At 40.2% G+C, this 16929-nt stretch overlaps 1 protein-coding gene across 18 annotated transcripts in view; it reads right to left on the bottom strand.

Annotated features, from left to right (window-relative positions):
- dnm1a (dynamin 1a) overlaps positions 1 to 16929 on the bottom strand; it is a 56028-nt gene that overhangs the window by 18005 nt on the left and 21094 nt on the right. For 9 of the 18 annotated variants that reach the window (XR_009769929.1, XM_061698759.1, XM_061698761.1 and 6 more), the window contains exons 12-16: positions 15704 to 15774; positions 15569 to 15620; positions 14642 to 14653; positions 9900 to 9929; positions 9450 to 9563 (exon numbers count right to left, since the gene is read on the bottom strand). Coding sequence is in view for 17 of the 18 variants with exons in the window: in XM_061698759.1 (XP_061554743.1) it covers positions 9450 to 9563; positions 9900 to 9929; positions 14642 to 14653; positions 15569 to 15620; positions 15704 to 15774 (279 nt within the window). In the remaining variant the exon portion in view is untranslated. The remainder of the gene's footprint in view (positions 1 to 9449; positions 9564 to 9899; positions 9930 to 14641; positions 14654 to 15568; positions 15621 to 15703; positions 15775 to 16929) is intronic. The other 9 variants (XM_061698751.1, XM_061698765.1, XM_061698752.1 and 6 more) reach the window with 2 other exon arrangements.

Raw genomic sequence — 16929 nt, 5'->3', positions numbered from 1 at the left:
ATGATGTGACTGCAGACAGAGGTAACAATGAATAAATTAAGGCTGCAAGCAATGACAAAATGAACCCTGCACCCCCATGCCCTAAAGTGGGGAGGCAGTGAACTCAAGCCAGAATCCAGAGTTAAGGCATCTATATACATCCATTTCTCCGCATACACATAATGACTGAAACAAAAACATTTCACTAAATGGCTCAATAGTATAAGTGATTGAAATTTGATAGAAATCAGACAAAATCTCTACGAGTGGCTTGTTTTTGAAGGACTCATGGAAATGTCCATAGCGGCTGCTTCAAACCAAAATGGCAGACTTCCTGTGTCTTTTTCAGATTAGTTCCTTTTCGTGGTTCTCGTCATGATATACATGCCTACCAAATTATGGGCGGAAATATGTACCAGCAGGATCTGAATTTTATGAGCTGAAAGATGTGCCCTAAGGAACTGAATTTGAATCGTTTATATTTGAATTTGAATTGCTAAACCTCAATTCAATTTCCGATTTTACTCTTCAGATTCAGTTTTAAATGCAATGTTGCAAATTAAACTATTCAAATTAAAATGATGTTGTTCAAATTCAGTTTAAAAAAAATACAACTATTCAAGTTGAACTATTCAAATTCAAATATTAATGATTACAATTCAGTTCCTGCTGGCACATATTTCAGCCCATAAGAAATTTCGTGTTGCTAAATGAAACTGACTTTGGGAGGCGAATTTCCACCCAAAATGAAGTTGTATAAACACAAATTTGCACCAGGATGAGTGCAGACATTTTGTGGGGGTGGGGGTGAGGGCGGTTATGGGAAAGCCCTCAAGACTCACATACAAGCAGCAAATGAATGCCTAGCAAAACATCTCCAGTCACTGACCACAAACAAAAGTATTACTATAATTTTTCATGTATTATGTGCTCTCGAATATTAAACACACATCCCCCAAAATCACACTTCGGAGCTGAGTTTTCCTTCTATGCACCCCATAATTGCTGGCATCCATGCCCAAAAATAAAGTATTACCGCATGGTTATTTGTATTTTATTAGGGTTTTCAAATAAATGTTAAAGTTCTCACCAGAAAATGCCTGCCTTTGCGCATGCGCCAAACAAACCAAAAGTGGGAAATGCTTGCCTTGCTCAGTGTGTTTGCGCTGACGACACTGATACTTCCGTCTACGGAAGCAGTTACTTAGTCGGAGGAATTATAATTACATGCGCAAGGTATTTTACAAATTCACGGGTGAGCGTTTTTGCCGTCGAGTAAACTAAGATGCTAAATCTGATGCCGTGTTACGTCAAACACCCCCAGGTTCTAGGATATGCCAATACAATGTAATATTGCTAAGAAGTACTCGCTGGGAAATTTGTTATTTTCGCCAGCTTAAAAGGCTGACAAATTGTGTTAATTTTTCTTTCACCTATATATAATCATGTGTAATACGCACCCTTGATTTTTTTTTTAATGAATTTTTTTTAAATGCATATTATACACAAGAAATTATGGTAAATACAATGATGTCACTTTGTCCAAATGTATGTGAAAATGGAGCTCACTTGATAAAATATCGAATTCCTAAATGCCAAATGCCATATTTTTGTGAACCCTCTTAAATTAAAGCAGAGAGTCAGTCACATCTAGACTGTTTCAGTTCAAATCCCATCAAACTCAAAGGCATGTCAGGAACTAACTGTACACGATCATTATCGCATTGCTAAAACAACAAATCAAAGACTTGCACAGTACTGTATATGCACAATCATTTGTTCTGTTTCTGATTTAGCCCCTATATATCACCCCCCTGTCCCCCCTTCTCCATGCACGTGTGTAGCGAGGGTCTGCATAAAGGCTTCTTTATTCAGCCCTGACAGCGAGAGGAAATCAGCTTTAGAAGCAAAAACAGAGGGAGCGAGAGCGCGATGGAGACCACAGGGCCGCACATCTGGAGTTATTACAAGGCCTCCTCCTCCTCCTCCTCCTGCTTGCCAACAAAACGCAGACATTCCTGCCCGGGCCTCTGCTCTCATCCACACCTCCTCCTCCCTCCATCCCCTCAGCATGCAAATCATCATTGATCATGCACAGATAGCGTAGACTGGATGGAGGGACGCTATGAGATGTTCTAAACATCTTACAACAGAATGAATGGCCCTCACTTCCTGTTCACCTTTGAACTTCCACTTTCTCCGTGGAAGCCGGTGAGGGCCGGTGGGGAGGCGGTGATGGACGAAAGGGGAGTGGTAGGGGGTGGTTGAGGCAAATCAGAGGGAGGGTGCAGAGGAAGTAGAAAGGGACAGAGAATTGGGGGGGGGGGGGGGGGGGTGGAAGGGGAGCTCCTCCTCTTTCTCTCTCCCTATCACCTCTCTCTCCTGCTCACCCATTTTCTTCCTTCTGTCTCTTGGAGGGGAAACTTGTTGGTGGTCAGTCCTTTGCCACGTCAAGCCTCCAGCAAGGTGGACGCAGAGGAGTGCCTTTTTTTTTTTTTTAACTTTGCGAAGGCAAGCAATGGGCAAAGTTTTTTTTTTCCAGTCAATGTGGAAGATGAGGAGCCCGACCCCCCCTTCGCCAAAAAAAAAAAAAAAAAAAAAAAAGGAAAAGATGATGGGAAGAAGAGATGCTCCAACTACAGGTAATCTCATTTATGATGAAGAAGAGGGAATTTTAGGATCAAAACCCATCACTCATAGGTTTGTGGTGTCGTTTTTAAATCTTCGTTAATAACATTTTGTGACCATCTTTCAACGCGTTTCCCCTCGACAGATGTCTGGAATGCGCCTTACAGCGGGATGCTGGGGAGGCAACTTCGTGGAATCTGCCAATCAGCGGCTATCACCTCTGTCTCACCTCTCCTCCTCTTTCTCCTCCCCCCATCATCCAGTGGAGCACTCATGGGCTCTGGTGAGTAGAAGCATGCGCTACAATTTCTTTTTCGCAGGAAAGAGCATCCAAATAAATAAATCCAGAATCACTCAAGCCCGGCCCGCCCGCCCAGTGTTCAGACTACCTGTTCAGGAAGTAGTGGTTGTACAGTAGTCTGCACATTGGTTAGGCTGGCCCGGGGAAGCACGGGACCAGAATCACCACTTTACCTCCCTCAGCTCGACTTAGGAAGCGGAAGAATCAATTTGAGAGGTTCTGAATGGACCACAAACACCTTTAAGAAACCGAGCCAGAGATGTTGTTGTGGATGTCATCTACAAACTACTGTACAATGTACTGATATTTGCGATGTTACCAGATTAAAGAACATGTTCAACTTGTAAAAGCTGTTCCAGAAAAACACTGAAATAAAGACGCTTCCAATTCGTAACTGTTATTTGATTTCTTGAAGCAGCTTGTGAGAGTCTAAACATTCTCAGCACATCATAGATTTACCCTTATATGATAATGATATTTCTAAATAAAGAGTTTATTGCTCACGTTTTCAAACTTGTGTGACTTGTAAAATACTTTAAAAATACCCAAAACTTTTAAACTTTTGTGATTTGTTTAAAATGCACTTTAAAATACCAAATGTTGCCCAATTGTGACTTTTAAAACATTTGAAAATGCTATTCCCCGAAAGGATTATATAAACATCTGAGGTGAATTTTTAAAATAGAAATTGTTTCCAACTTTGCAACATCTGTGACTTTTAAAATATGTAAAAAAAAATCTGAATATTTTATCATAATTTTTTACTTTCGTGACATTTAAAGTAGTTCAAATTAAAAAAAAAATTTATGTGTTGTGTTAAAAATTATACATGTTGCTACAAGACACTTAAAAATACCAGTGAAATATATAACGTTTTTGGTTGCATGTGCAAAATTCCCGTATATATATATTTTTTTTTTACTTTGACTTTTTCATCACAATTATTGTTATTCTTGTATTATTATTATTATAATGATGGCATTATAATGACATGTCATTTTATATATATATATATATATATATATATATATATATATATGTATATATGCATATATATATATATATATATATATATATATATGTATATATGTATAGAGAGAGAGCGAGAGAGAGCTCCATTACACATTGCTGATATTATTCTTACATGTTTTCCAGTTTTTTACTGTTTAGCTTAAATTAATTAAATGGTTCCATGTGAGACCTTCAATGTCCATGTTAGGAAAGAAGGTTCCAAAAGGGTTAAAAAAACAACAACAACATGAAGAACGTTTAAATTTAGCTGAGGATGGAAGCCAGAAACGGCTCACCCATGCAGAATATGAATAGACAACCCAAAGCGACCAACACGTACAATTATGTCCCCACCTCAAATGACCACGTTATGTGCAGAGAGCACACAAAAATGTTGGGAGCACCCACTCTGTCATTGTCTCGTCGATTTTATTTTTATTTTTACTAGTCTTTGAAAAGACACCCCCCAAAAGAGAAAAAATCTTAGTGGTTGTTTGCAGCTGACGTCATATTTAGCCCAACTCCCCCCTTGCCTCGTCTGTCACTGTATTTACCCCAAAGGGGTGTGGGGGGAGTTGCAGTCGGCCTTTACACAGCGTCTTTAGTTCCCTCTCAAAGACAAAAACAATGCAAACATGGCGTCCCGCCTCGGAGCAGCAACAAAAACCGCAAACCAGCAGGCCTGTTTCCATTTAAAGCCCTGCCGCACACGCTCACACACATACACGCACGCACAAACACACACAGTTCAGAGAAGGCATGTGAGCGTGATGTAAGCCCCCCCGCCCCTCCCCTTAAGATGTTTACTGCTGGGATCACTTGGTAAGTCTGGCTTTTTGGCAGCTTTACAGCAGGATCAGGGAACCCCAGTCTCACACACACGCACACATGCATCCACACCAAGTCTTGTAGGGGGAAAGAAGCGCATGAGCATGTCCCCGCAGAGAGAAATGTTCGCACAATGAAAACTGACATCGCAAGGGATGTGCCACGCAAGGATGGAAAAATAAGAGCATCATTTAGTGGGATTTCTTATCAAAATAACATAAAGGAATTAGTACATGACTGACATGATTTTTTTTGCATAGTTTTTTTAAACTAATGAATAACATGTTGTGAAAAATAATATATATATTTAAATATACTGTACACACACACACACACACACACGCACACACACGCACACATACACCACTGAGGAGTGTCACTTAGAGAGGTTGTTTAGGTTTTTTTTTTTTTTTTTTTTTTTTTTTGCAGACAAGCACTACAATGATGTTTGGACCGTATTTCTGATTCATTGAATGTTATGATCGTTGAAAGAAACAGTGCTCTTCTTTCATGAATGGGGACATTTCTAAGTGACCCCTAATTTATTAACAGTAGCGTATACATTGTACATATTTAAGTTTATCCTTCGCCCTGAGCCGTCTCCTCATCGTGGCGGACGTGTCCCAGTGATCCTTGGAGCAAAGCTGTCGGGGGCTTTATGCCCCTGGCAGGGTCACCCAGGGCAAACAGGTCCTAGGTAAAGGGCCAGACAACGCACGACACAGAAGACTCTCATCATAATCTAATATAATCTTTAATACTGTGTAGGGAACTCGTTTACAACATCATCCACACAAATGCTTCGAAAAAACTGTTTATGTGTTTCAGTAGGTGCTGCTGTTTTGGTTAGCAACACAATTCAGCAGGGGTCATCGGTTTAAGGGGAAATCATTTTTTTTTTGCAAGACCATGTTGATTGTGCCCCTGCCCCCTTCCTCTACCCCCGCCCCCAGCACCACAGTCCAAATATGGTATTCTAGATAACATTGCGTTTGAGGAATTAAAGCAGATTAATTCATCGACTTTCATCCATCTCAGGGAGTCGCCATGTTGGGCAATATCCCCCTCTGCTATCGATTAAAAATAATGTCACAATTACCCTAGCATGTTGTGTCAGTTATAGGCGGAAGGTTACGTGACCAAACCCGGAGAACAGTTCAGCGGACTTTCCGTGTATGTTGCGATAACTAACATAACTCAGGGCTGATGATATGATGGTTCGAACATTCAAACCATCATGTCATTAAACCTTAGTTATGACCGGGGGAAAGGAGGCATAGCCGTTTGAGATGAGCCACTCATTTGTTTCATGTGGACGACGCACTTGGTGATTCATTGAGATCTGGCGTCTATTAAAGTAGAAACTTTTGATGTTCGCACAAACCCACGTAAAATTTTCATGCTGTTTTTGACACTTTTCATGCTTCTAAATTCTTGTGTACGAGTACACGAAGAAGAAAAAAACAATTCTTTCACATCAGGACAGCAGAGTTTTCCACTCATTTATGCCCATGTGAGATAGTGTAAACGAATGTGTTAATGCGAACAAATGAAAACCACTTGTGCTGGATGTTTCGAAAATCGCAGTCATTTAGCTGTTCAAGGCACATTTCTCTTTTATTTTCAACTGTCTTTTCTTCTTCTCACATCTCCCTCTACGCCGGGATGTCTGATTCAAAGAATCGGCATGTCCTGTGGTAATATGGACCAGGAGGCTTTGAATCACTGACACACACACACACACGCACGCACGCACGCACACACACACACACACACACACACACACACACACACAACACAGTAATAACAACATACAAGCCAACAAGCTGTGCCAGGATGTTTTGGTTAGTGTGCGCTGCCATGCCAGACTGCAGCGAGGGTTTTCCCCATGACAAAAGGTCAACCAATAAAAGTTCTTGTTTTCTTTATTTCTGAAAAATATAAGTGTTTATTTTGCGTGTGTTGCACAAAAAGATGTATTTTTAACTCTCTATCCCACAAGCAGTAATGCATTTGTGTGTCATGGATCTAAATGTAAGGGCTGTATCGTGGCGAGCGCCACCCAGGAACATATGTGATAAGCCGAGGGTGGGCAACCAGCGGCCCGTGGGCCATTTACTGTATGACCTACAAGAGCATTTGATTTGGCCCAACATGAAATTCTAAAATTCTTTTTTGTAGAAGATAAAGAATACTGTATATGCCTGTGAGTATTGTTATACTGTCTATCTACACGTGTTGCTACCGTTTGTGTTCAAATATCCATTGCTTAAAAGATTATAACACTGCTAGACCGAGGCTATTTGTTAGCCCGACTATGGCGTTTTGCATTGTGTCTCAGCATTAAGATAGCAGACTTTCCGAAGGCATTTATGTGGTTGTTTTAAATACACGTGTAATTCTCGTCATTCTATGTTGAGTTTGACAGTAAAAGTCAACTGGGAGTGGCAAAAACAGCTTCGAGCCTCTTTTTTTTTTTGAAGAAGAAGAATTGTTCACTGTCTGCCAAACTGCTGCTTGCAGTGAGGTGAGTTGATTTGAATTTGTTCCCACTATCTAGCCTTTGTATCTCAATTTTTTGCTCGCAAGTCAAAGACAAAAATCGGCCAAGCAACTGCTCGTTTTTTGTTTTTTTTTTAACCCTGAAGTCTGGTCACTCGTAAATCAAGCTACCACTGTATACAAAATCTGAAGGAACTGGGCGCATCTGAAGTGAGATTACCTAACCCTTGCTGTCAGTAGGGGATGCCTATGAGTCTCTTTAGGGAGAGACCATCACCAAAAACAATACATTTGGTTTTGATTGGCCTGTTTAGAGGTGGGTTGTGAGAATTTCCTGTTTTATAGTGCGTCATCAAAATTGAGCAGACCACATGCAATGACAAAAGCAAAAATTTTATGCAATATAGCATCACTCATTCGTTTAGCACAGTGATTCCCAACCAGGGTGCCGTGCCACCCAAGTGTGCCATGAGAGATTATGAGGGGTGCCACCGGAAAGTATCCAATTTCACAAAATTTTTCAGAAATCCATTATTAATTAATTACAAAATACACCTTTGTTCATCTATCTATGCCAGCGACGCATAGTGAAAGGCAGAACCATTAAATACATTTCCATTAGATGGCAAAGTAACATGTCCGCATCAACCTTTCGCCTCCCCCTCCTCTTAACTTTCACATGGCCCGATTTACATGTGCTGCTATACCTGGTTATCAAAAGACAGAAACCCCCACCTTTGCGTCCTGCCCAACTTGCCCGCTCGCGCTGTGCCCCCTCTTTGAAATGTAGTATGCTTATTAGAAGCAGATTACGTGTGTGTGTGTGCGTGTGTGTGTGTGTGTGTAATTGGGAGCAGGGCAAGGGGAGTGGGGGGTGGAGGGGCTCTGGTATGCACATGTGGGTGCCAGCTTTTGGTGTCTGACATGTTGGGGGGTCCTGACTCTTTGGAAATGTTCGTCTCTTTCTCTCACTCTCGCTCTCTCACACACACATACACACACGCACACACACACACACACACACACACACACACACACACACAGACAGAGCGGCTGTGGCTACATTCTGGAGACAGTGAGACTGCGTAGCTATCTCCTAAGAGTTCCACAAAGCATCATGGGACCTTTTTTTGACCAATGCACCCGGTAACAAAATGTGTTGGCCCAAACGTACTCAAAAACCGCTGAATTTGACTAAAATGTTTTTTTTTTTTTTTTTTTTTTACAAAAGCCCCTGAGAGGGGGAACTTTTGGAGCACAACATGGAAAAAAGTAATGGTTGCTGGAAGAAATTAATGCAACAGAAATGTTCCTACTGGCTCAGGTGTGGGTGAAAACTCATATTCAAAGTTCACATTTATTTAATTTCCTTAACTGGATGAATAAATTACCTACCTACCTACCTACCTACATACCTCCATATTATATTCATTACAAAGATCTCGTATTACAAAGTATTATTTTACAGTCATTACAAAAGAGTCCAAGCACTTCTCAAAATTATTAGGAAAATGATCAATTAAATAAAGATGGGTGCAAAGCGTTGAAACTTACAGATTTTATATACACCATGTGACCAGTAGAGGGTAATAATGGGTAGTACTCATGAAGTATCCTGCAAGTTTCCTGCACGGTATGGTCCCAGTTTTGAATAAAATGAAATAAAATAAAATAAAATGAAAATAAATCACGATTACATTTTAAAAATATCATTGCCAAATATTGGCATCAACTTCAAAATGAAGTGCTGCAATACTCTGAAAAATGGTCTGTTTTTTTGTTACATGATAAGCGGTACGGAAAATGAATGAATGAATGAATAAGTGCACATTTCTAGCTCATTTGCTGCAGCAACTGAGGTCTTTTTTCAAAGGTCCTTATTTTTAGAGAACAACACAAAAACGGGAATAAATGTCAACATAAAGTCAAATTATGACCAACTACAGCTAAATATATACATATACTAAAGCTAAAAGTACAAATATATATCGTTTAAATAAAGAAAATAAAAAAACAAGCATGTTACTAAATGCGATACTCATTTTTGAAAACAATTCATTTTAAATATAACGTAATACATAATAAATAGTAATACATTCGTAAATAATGATCTACTTATGTAGCTATAATTTTTAACTGTTCGTCTATGTTAATGTTTGTTGTTTTGTGCAAATACAGTATTTTGAGTGAAACACATCACCTCGTCATCCTTGTACCAGGACAGAGACTCGGCGGTGAGGACAAACCAGTACTCCTTGGCTCCGCCTTTCATGATTCCAATGTTGTTGATAGTCAACCATCCCTTTCGGATCACCTGGGCAATGGACAGACAGGACATGAAACAGGATTATTAGTGATTCACAAGAGGTGAGGTCACACTTTACACTCTCCGGCCACAACTTTAGGTACACCAGCAAGAGCTGTGTCAAACATTCTGACTTTATCAAGATAATGATGCCCAGAAATCAATCTCTTTATCAGAAAACTGAGAATTATTACCTTGGTCAGTGCAGCACTTTTGATGCTTTTCTTGTGTACCAAATGAAGTGGCCCACAAGGGGAGTTACACATACTTACGACATCTGTGGCACAACAATATCATCTGCCTCTATTGAAACACACACAGTAAGTGATGTGCGACTTCATTTACCTTGAACCGATCGTTAATTCCTCTCTCCGGCTGGATGAGAATGTGGAGAGAATGTTACAACTCAAAGCCAACGAGGGCTCTTTATGAAAGAGGCCAGGTACATATACAGTATGTATACTATAGACACAATGTGCATAGCTGGTCAAAAGCCTACATGTCATACATAGCAGGCTGCTGGCACAGCAAGCATTAGCAGGGGGATACTTGTCCAAGTGCCCTTTTCAGACCATGCAGTCAGATGCAGGAGTATGTTTCATGTGCAAAAAAAATGATGAACGTATAACCCCAAAATTTCAAGATCAGCCAAACGATCAAAGTAAATTATGCAGTTAACCCCGGCATATTCACAGATCGGCATTCTTCAGTTTTTTTTTCCTGTCTACATTTTAGATTTTGTTGTTGGTCTTTGAATGCACCTCATACACCATTGAAAGTATGTTTCTGCTTGTCTCCCGATGCAGCTAATAATAGCCTATGTAGTCTACTTTTCTATTAGAATTTGCCTATATTCCCTAACATATACTATTGTGTTCAAATTTCTATTGACGAGCCTCATATGAAGGTGGTTTGTTTGCGTTGACTAATTTAATTACTGAATACAGTTGTTCATGTAACATGAGTTTATTATGATGTACATTCTAGAATCATAGTGTTGATGCATTATGATTCTCTCTGGTTTAAGAGCTTTGCCGCTATCTTGTAGCATTTATATGCAATGACAAACCCTTTGGGGATGTCAATTATTTACATACTTTCACTATTTGGGGCAGTGCTCAGTCCCTGTCCTCCGCAAATAGCAGGGGTTCACTGCACAGTGGAATCTCTAAAGTCGACCCTGAAGTCAAATATATGCCTCTACGGTCTACCAAAAACATACAGTGGCTGAAATAAGCATTTAACACATCACCATTTTTCCTCATTAAAGATATTTCCAAAGGTGCTATTGACCTGAAAGTTTCTCCAGATGTTGGGAACAACCCAAGTAATCCATCCATACACAGAAAATAGAACAAAGAATCCCATAAATGAAGTTGTGTGTAATAATGTGAAATGAATAATGTAACGTAATAATGTGAAATGACACAGGGGAAAAGTATTGAATACGCCAACTGTTATTTATTTAACACTTTGTACAAAAGCATTTGTTTGCAATGACAGCTTCAAGATGCCTCCTGTATGGAGAAACTAACCGCATGTGTTGCTCTGGTGTGATTTTGGCCAATTCCTCCACACAAGGAGTCTTGAAATCTTCAAGGTTCGTGGGCTTCTTTTATGGACCTTGAGTTTCAGTTCTTTCCATAGATTTTCGATTGGATTCAAGTCAGGTGACTGGCTGGGCCATTCCAGCAGCTTTATTTTTTTCCCTTTGAAACCATCCATCCATCAATTCATCCATCCATTCTCTGAGCCGCTTACCCTCACTAGGGTCGCGGGAGTGCTTTGAAACCAATTGAGAGTTTTCTTGGCAGTATGTTTTGGATCATTATCCTGCTGAAATGTCCACCATCGTTTCATTTTCATCATCCTCGTAGATGGCAGCAGATTTTTGCCAAGAATGTCTCGGCACATTTACCCATTCATCCTTCCTTCAAGAATGTGAGGTTTACCAGTACCATTTGCTCAAAACCAGCCCCATACCATCATGTTCCCACTTCCGAACTTCACTGTTGTTTTTAGGGTGATGTCCAGTGCCATTTCTCTTCCAAACGTGATGTGCATTATGGCATCATAACAGTTCAATTTTGTTCTCATCAGACCAGAATATATTCATCCAGTATTTAACTGGCTTGTCCAAATGTCAAAAGAGCTTTGGTAATGGGGTCTTGCGTGGTGAGCGTGCATACAGGCCATCGCGGCGGAGTGCATTACTCATTACTCTGTTTTCCTTGTGACAACATTACCTTCTAATTCCAGGTTTTTTTTAAAGCTCTCCACAGGTGGTCCTTGGCTCTTGGACAACTCTTCCGATTATTCTTTGCACTCCTCTGTCAGAAATCTTGCGAGGAGCACCTGATTGAGGCAAATTTATCATGGTATGATTGGCTTTTCACTTACGTGTTATGTCCCCACCCATGCTCACTGGAACGTTCAGAAGCTTAGATATATGCGCATGCAACCAATGCCATCGTGATGTTTTGCAACAATTAGTTTGCGATGCTCTTGAGACAGCTCTTTGCTCTTACCCATCATGAGATGCGTCTTGACTCACACCTTGGCAACAAGACTTTTTTTCTAGGCCATACAATTAGGACTCAACCATCTGGGGGGCTGGCATTGGGTCCCTGCGGCCCCCACCGGGTGGCCAGTTGTCGGGGCGCCACGGTGGGGCCGGTGGACTGCCCTGGGTCCCTCGGTGTGGGATGTGTCCCGTCCACCGGGCTGCTCTCAGGCGGACCCCTGGGCCCGAACCCGCCCCTCGATTGATTGGGTGGGGTCCTCAGCGTCCGTGGTGCAGGCAAAGCAATTACAGGACACTTCTGTCAGTCTTTGTGCATGTAAAACGGTGTCAATTCACTTGCATGTGCCCGCAGGCCCAGACCCCTGGGACTCTTTCACTGGGTGTGGGGCCAGTCACTTATTGCAACAAATAACTCATGAATATGAGAATTGCTTGTGTATCCCCTCACTCATACTCTCATCCTATAGGCTAAGGCACTATCATCACTGTCCAATTAAAAAAAAATACAGTCGTTTAAACTGGGACAGTCTTCACATATTTGCAGATTTAAATTTGATTTATAAAGTACTGCATGATTTGGCTCCAGCTCCTCTGGTTGAGTTCATCAGCCAAAGAAACAGCTCTGAGCGTGTCACTCGAGGCTCTGTCAGAGGTGACTGTCAATCCCACCCCACTTCAGTTGTACAGCCGGGTTCACGACCCTTCTCCTGGATGCTTCTTCTACTGTCCTTGTCCTGTTCTAGCTTGTCCTGTCCTCCCCTCACAGGGTGTAGCACTACAGCCCCATGCAACACTCATATTTAATGTTCCATTTTTGTAAATAATGTAATGACTTACTTTTCCCATCCTGTTTACAATTAGAGCTTTGTCTTTTGTCTTCGTTTCTCTCTCCCCTCTAGAAACTTTGTTCTGTTCGACTCTGATTCTCAATAAACCTCAATTATAACAATAAGAAACCACAGCGGAAGCTTCAAAACTCCATTGGGACACAGTGAAACTGTTTGGGCATAAAAGGGATACAGATCTTCCATTCTGGTTGACCTAAAAGCCGAACAGAACAAAAAAAACAAACAAACAAACAAAAAAACACTTCAATAGACAAGGCGATTCGTTTTTAAGTTTTCATATCAACTGTGGTTAATTTATTTATACACTCGTATGATTAGAAATGTCAAAATGTTAAATCTTAAAATGTTGCATGTAGGGTTTATAAAGGTTTCATGATCGTGATAGTCTGACCCTGAAACGAATGATTTCTGTTTCCATTATTTCTTGTAGGAAAAATAGTTTTGAAATCCATACAAAATCGATGGAACAAGCTAAGATTTTCCACTGTGGTTTTGAAAAATGCATATTTCTGACTGTGACACACTTTAAAATGTTTATGTACACAAGGCCACTTTTAATGAGGCCAAAAGACAAATGATTTCCCATGTAGTAAACACTCATAATGGGGATGGAGGAGGGTGGGGGGGGCCTCTATTAAAAAGTAAATCTAAGATGGAGAAGAGAAGCAGTTGGGGGTCTTTGAGGGCCAACTACATCCACAGGTAAACAGGAAGTGCAAATCACCACTGTTTACAGCAACTTTAACCTTTGCCCCTCCCGCCCCCAACCTGGGTGGTGGCTATGACAACTGTCAAACACAGAAGGGACGTATGAGCCACTGTTCTGGATAGGGGTGAGGGAAGGTTGGGAAGTGGTCCAAACAAAAGGGATGCAGGAAGAGTTAAGGCCTCTTTATACTCCCGCGCGGCTGACAACGTCCGCATTGCATCACGTGACCGACGAATTGGCCCAAGCGGCCCCTCTGCGTAGCTTGACGGGCACACGGCAAAAATCGTTGCTGCACGTAGAATGCCGCGGAGATCATCTTTTGTGATTGGTTCGTTTTTGTCACATGCTGTGATGATGTAGTCAGCGTTCCTCCCGGTTCCACGTAGCACCTACGCCGTCGCCTTCTCGATCGATTTTGCAGCATAATTAAACGTATCATCTGGTCATCTAGGTCCATTTGTTCTAGCAGACTCTGTTCCACGGTCGCCATTGTTGTTGCTTTGTTCCTTGTTACGGAAAGTAAAGTAAAAACGGCTACTGGAAATGGTCAAAAAATGCAGAGGAAACTCCACCCTGTGGCATCCTAGCCAATACCAGCTGTAGCGACACCCCCGACTTGGAGGAGAACTGCAGCACACTTTCAAAACAGCGCACGTGGGTTGTGCTCGAGTATAAAGGGTGCGGGAACTGAGTGCGGGATAACCACAGTGACGTCAGCGCGGTCGCCGTCCGCACGAGTATAAAGAAGCCTTTAGGTTTTGTTTATACTGTACTAGCAGGTTTGACTGATCGTCCTGTGATGCAAGTGTTGAGTGTGTAAAATAATACACCTATATAAATAATAAAGGAAGAGGAAGCAGCCGAGTATTTTCCACCACAGCCACCAGCCAAACTACTGGTATAGGAAGCTTACTTTGCACACAATGCTGGAATGTAGCACATTTACAAAGACATACAGTGTATTTATTTTTATTTAAATTCATTCAGGCGTGCAGTCACTACTCACCATGATCTCATCCTGCAGCAGCACACAAGCCACACATAGAAGAGGAGAGGCAACATACAATGGGAAATCACACGAAAAGATGATACAGTGAGCAGAAGAAACAAAAAAAAGAGTGAAAGAATGCACAAAGACGCTATGATCGAAGAATGCTTCAAGAGGTCCAAAGTGGGATGCAAGTCATGCAAAAGCAGAATTGCGAATGTATCATCATGATGTGTGCTCACCCTATTCGCTTGTTGTGGTTTAATGGATGTGTTTGTGTGTTTTTAGTTGAAGATGTTTAAAAGAAACGAGTTTTTACATTTTTGTAAGCAATATACTCAGGAATTTAGTTGAAAATTTTACGAAAACTTAAGCAGTTAATTATACTGTGCGTGCCCCCGTGCAGGGTGCACAGACAGTAACACACTCACAGCCGCAAAATGTCTCACGATACCTGGCTATATACTATACTGACCTTGGGTTAGGCTAAATATAGCATAAGGCTTAGGTAGGTACGGTATATGTACTGTATTAAATGTTATGACATGTACTGTATTAAATGTTATAAAAATAAAGCCAAACCAAAAATGTCAGTTTTCCACAAATTGCTATGTAGCACAAAAGCCTGCTCAATTCTTGTGAAAACTGACTTGCTTATTCCAGAGAAAGTTTTCAAAGAGCAAATAGAGATTTTTAAAAGACAAACCAGCCTTGGTAAAGACCTGCTACGTACTATACATTTTAATGCTAATGTGCAGCCTCCAAAGTTGTACATCTTGGGATTCAACTGAAATTTTACAGATTAAACTAGTTCTCAAGTTGTACAAAAATCCTGATTCTAATTTATAAATACTGTGCAGAGGCTTCACTGTATTACAAAGGTGCTCTGTGCATGCGCTAACAGCCTCAAGACGCATACAAAAAGAACACGGTGAACATTATCACCTGATTTCCAGCTGCCTTCTTCTTGTTCACCTGGTTGATCCTCTGTTGGGCACTGCATGGAACACACAAACACAAGCATGGGGGGCACGGCTACAAAGAGAGGGCATCTTGCTCGAAAGGATAACGCTGACTCACTTGGCGAAGCCAATGAAGTCCTCATGGTTGGTGTTCATGTAGGACAACTCGATGTCGATCAGCAGGAGCACCTGACGAACGAGGACAACATTTAGCATTGCTCAACTCACCGTTGCAAAGTTAAAATAAATGCTTCACAATCCAATTTTGGCAGAATTTGTGTGTGTGTTAGATTTACAAAACAACCAATTGTGCTGTGTGTTGATATGTAAAAATGTATTACATGTTAGGTATTTATTTTTCTGTCTTTAGCGGCAAAACATTAAGCCTTACAGGACAGTAATAATTGTTATTTATTTTAGTAGCAGTAATGGCAAAGTTTAATGTTTGTGCAAGGGGGTGCTTGGTTAAAATGTATGCACATAAGAGAAAAATATATGTATAAATATAGTTATACAATGTGATTATTTATAAATTACAATAGCATATAAATTTACAACAACAAATGTTTTGGAGCAACTAATGTGCAATAATTTCTCAATATTCTATTAATTATTTTCTGACAAAATGGCCCTAAAACAACCCTCTGATTGTTTTTGTCCTAAATTACCTGATGTAAATAAAAATAATAATACAAAATAGGAATCAGAATAAAAACGCAAAATGAATGCAATAAAAATTAAATACACATAGAAAAATAATATAAAATAGAACATGAATGTAATTTAAACAATAAAAATAATTAATATAATAAAATTTCATTTTAATTAATTAAAACATTGAAAAGATCAAATTGTAAAAAATACAAAACAATAATATAAACAATAGAAAAACTTCATCTTAAGGTTTTGCTGTTAAATTGATAAATTAAGGTTCAACACATACTCTATTAGCCTGGGAACTGGGCTAAGGGCACTGTACAACCAGTAATGTAGAGTATTACGTACACACAAATGATTTTTCTTTTTCTTAATTTTTTTTTCTTTTTCTGATTTTTCTTTTTCTTAAATCACATAGTTTACGTGTGTGTATGTATGTATGCATGTATGTGTATATATATATATATATATATATATATATATATATATATATATATATATATATATATATATATATATATATATATATGCTGGTATGGGCAGGGGCCAGGGGCCAGGTCCTGCTGGAAGATGAAATCTGCATCTCCATACAGATCCTCAGCAGAAGGAATCATGAAGTCCTTTAAAACATTCTGGTACACTGTTGCGTTGACCTTGGATTTAAGAAAGCAGTTTACCAACACCTGC

The sequence above is a fragment of the Phycodurus eques genome, chromosome 15 (genome assembly GCF_024500275.1).
Source record: "Phycodurus eques isolate BA_2022a chromosome 15, UOR_Pequ_1.1, whole genome shotgun sequence".
NCBI lineage: Eukaryota > Metazoa > Chordata > Actinopteri > Syngnathiformes > Syngnathidae > Phycodurus > Phycodurus eques.
The sequence above is the reverse complement of the archived record's forward strand: the minus strand, read 5'-3'. Positions and strand labels throughout refer to the sequence as shown.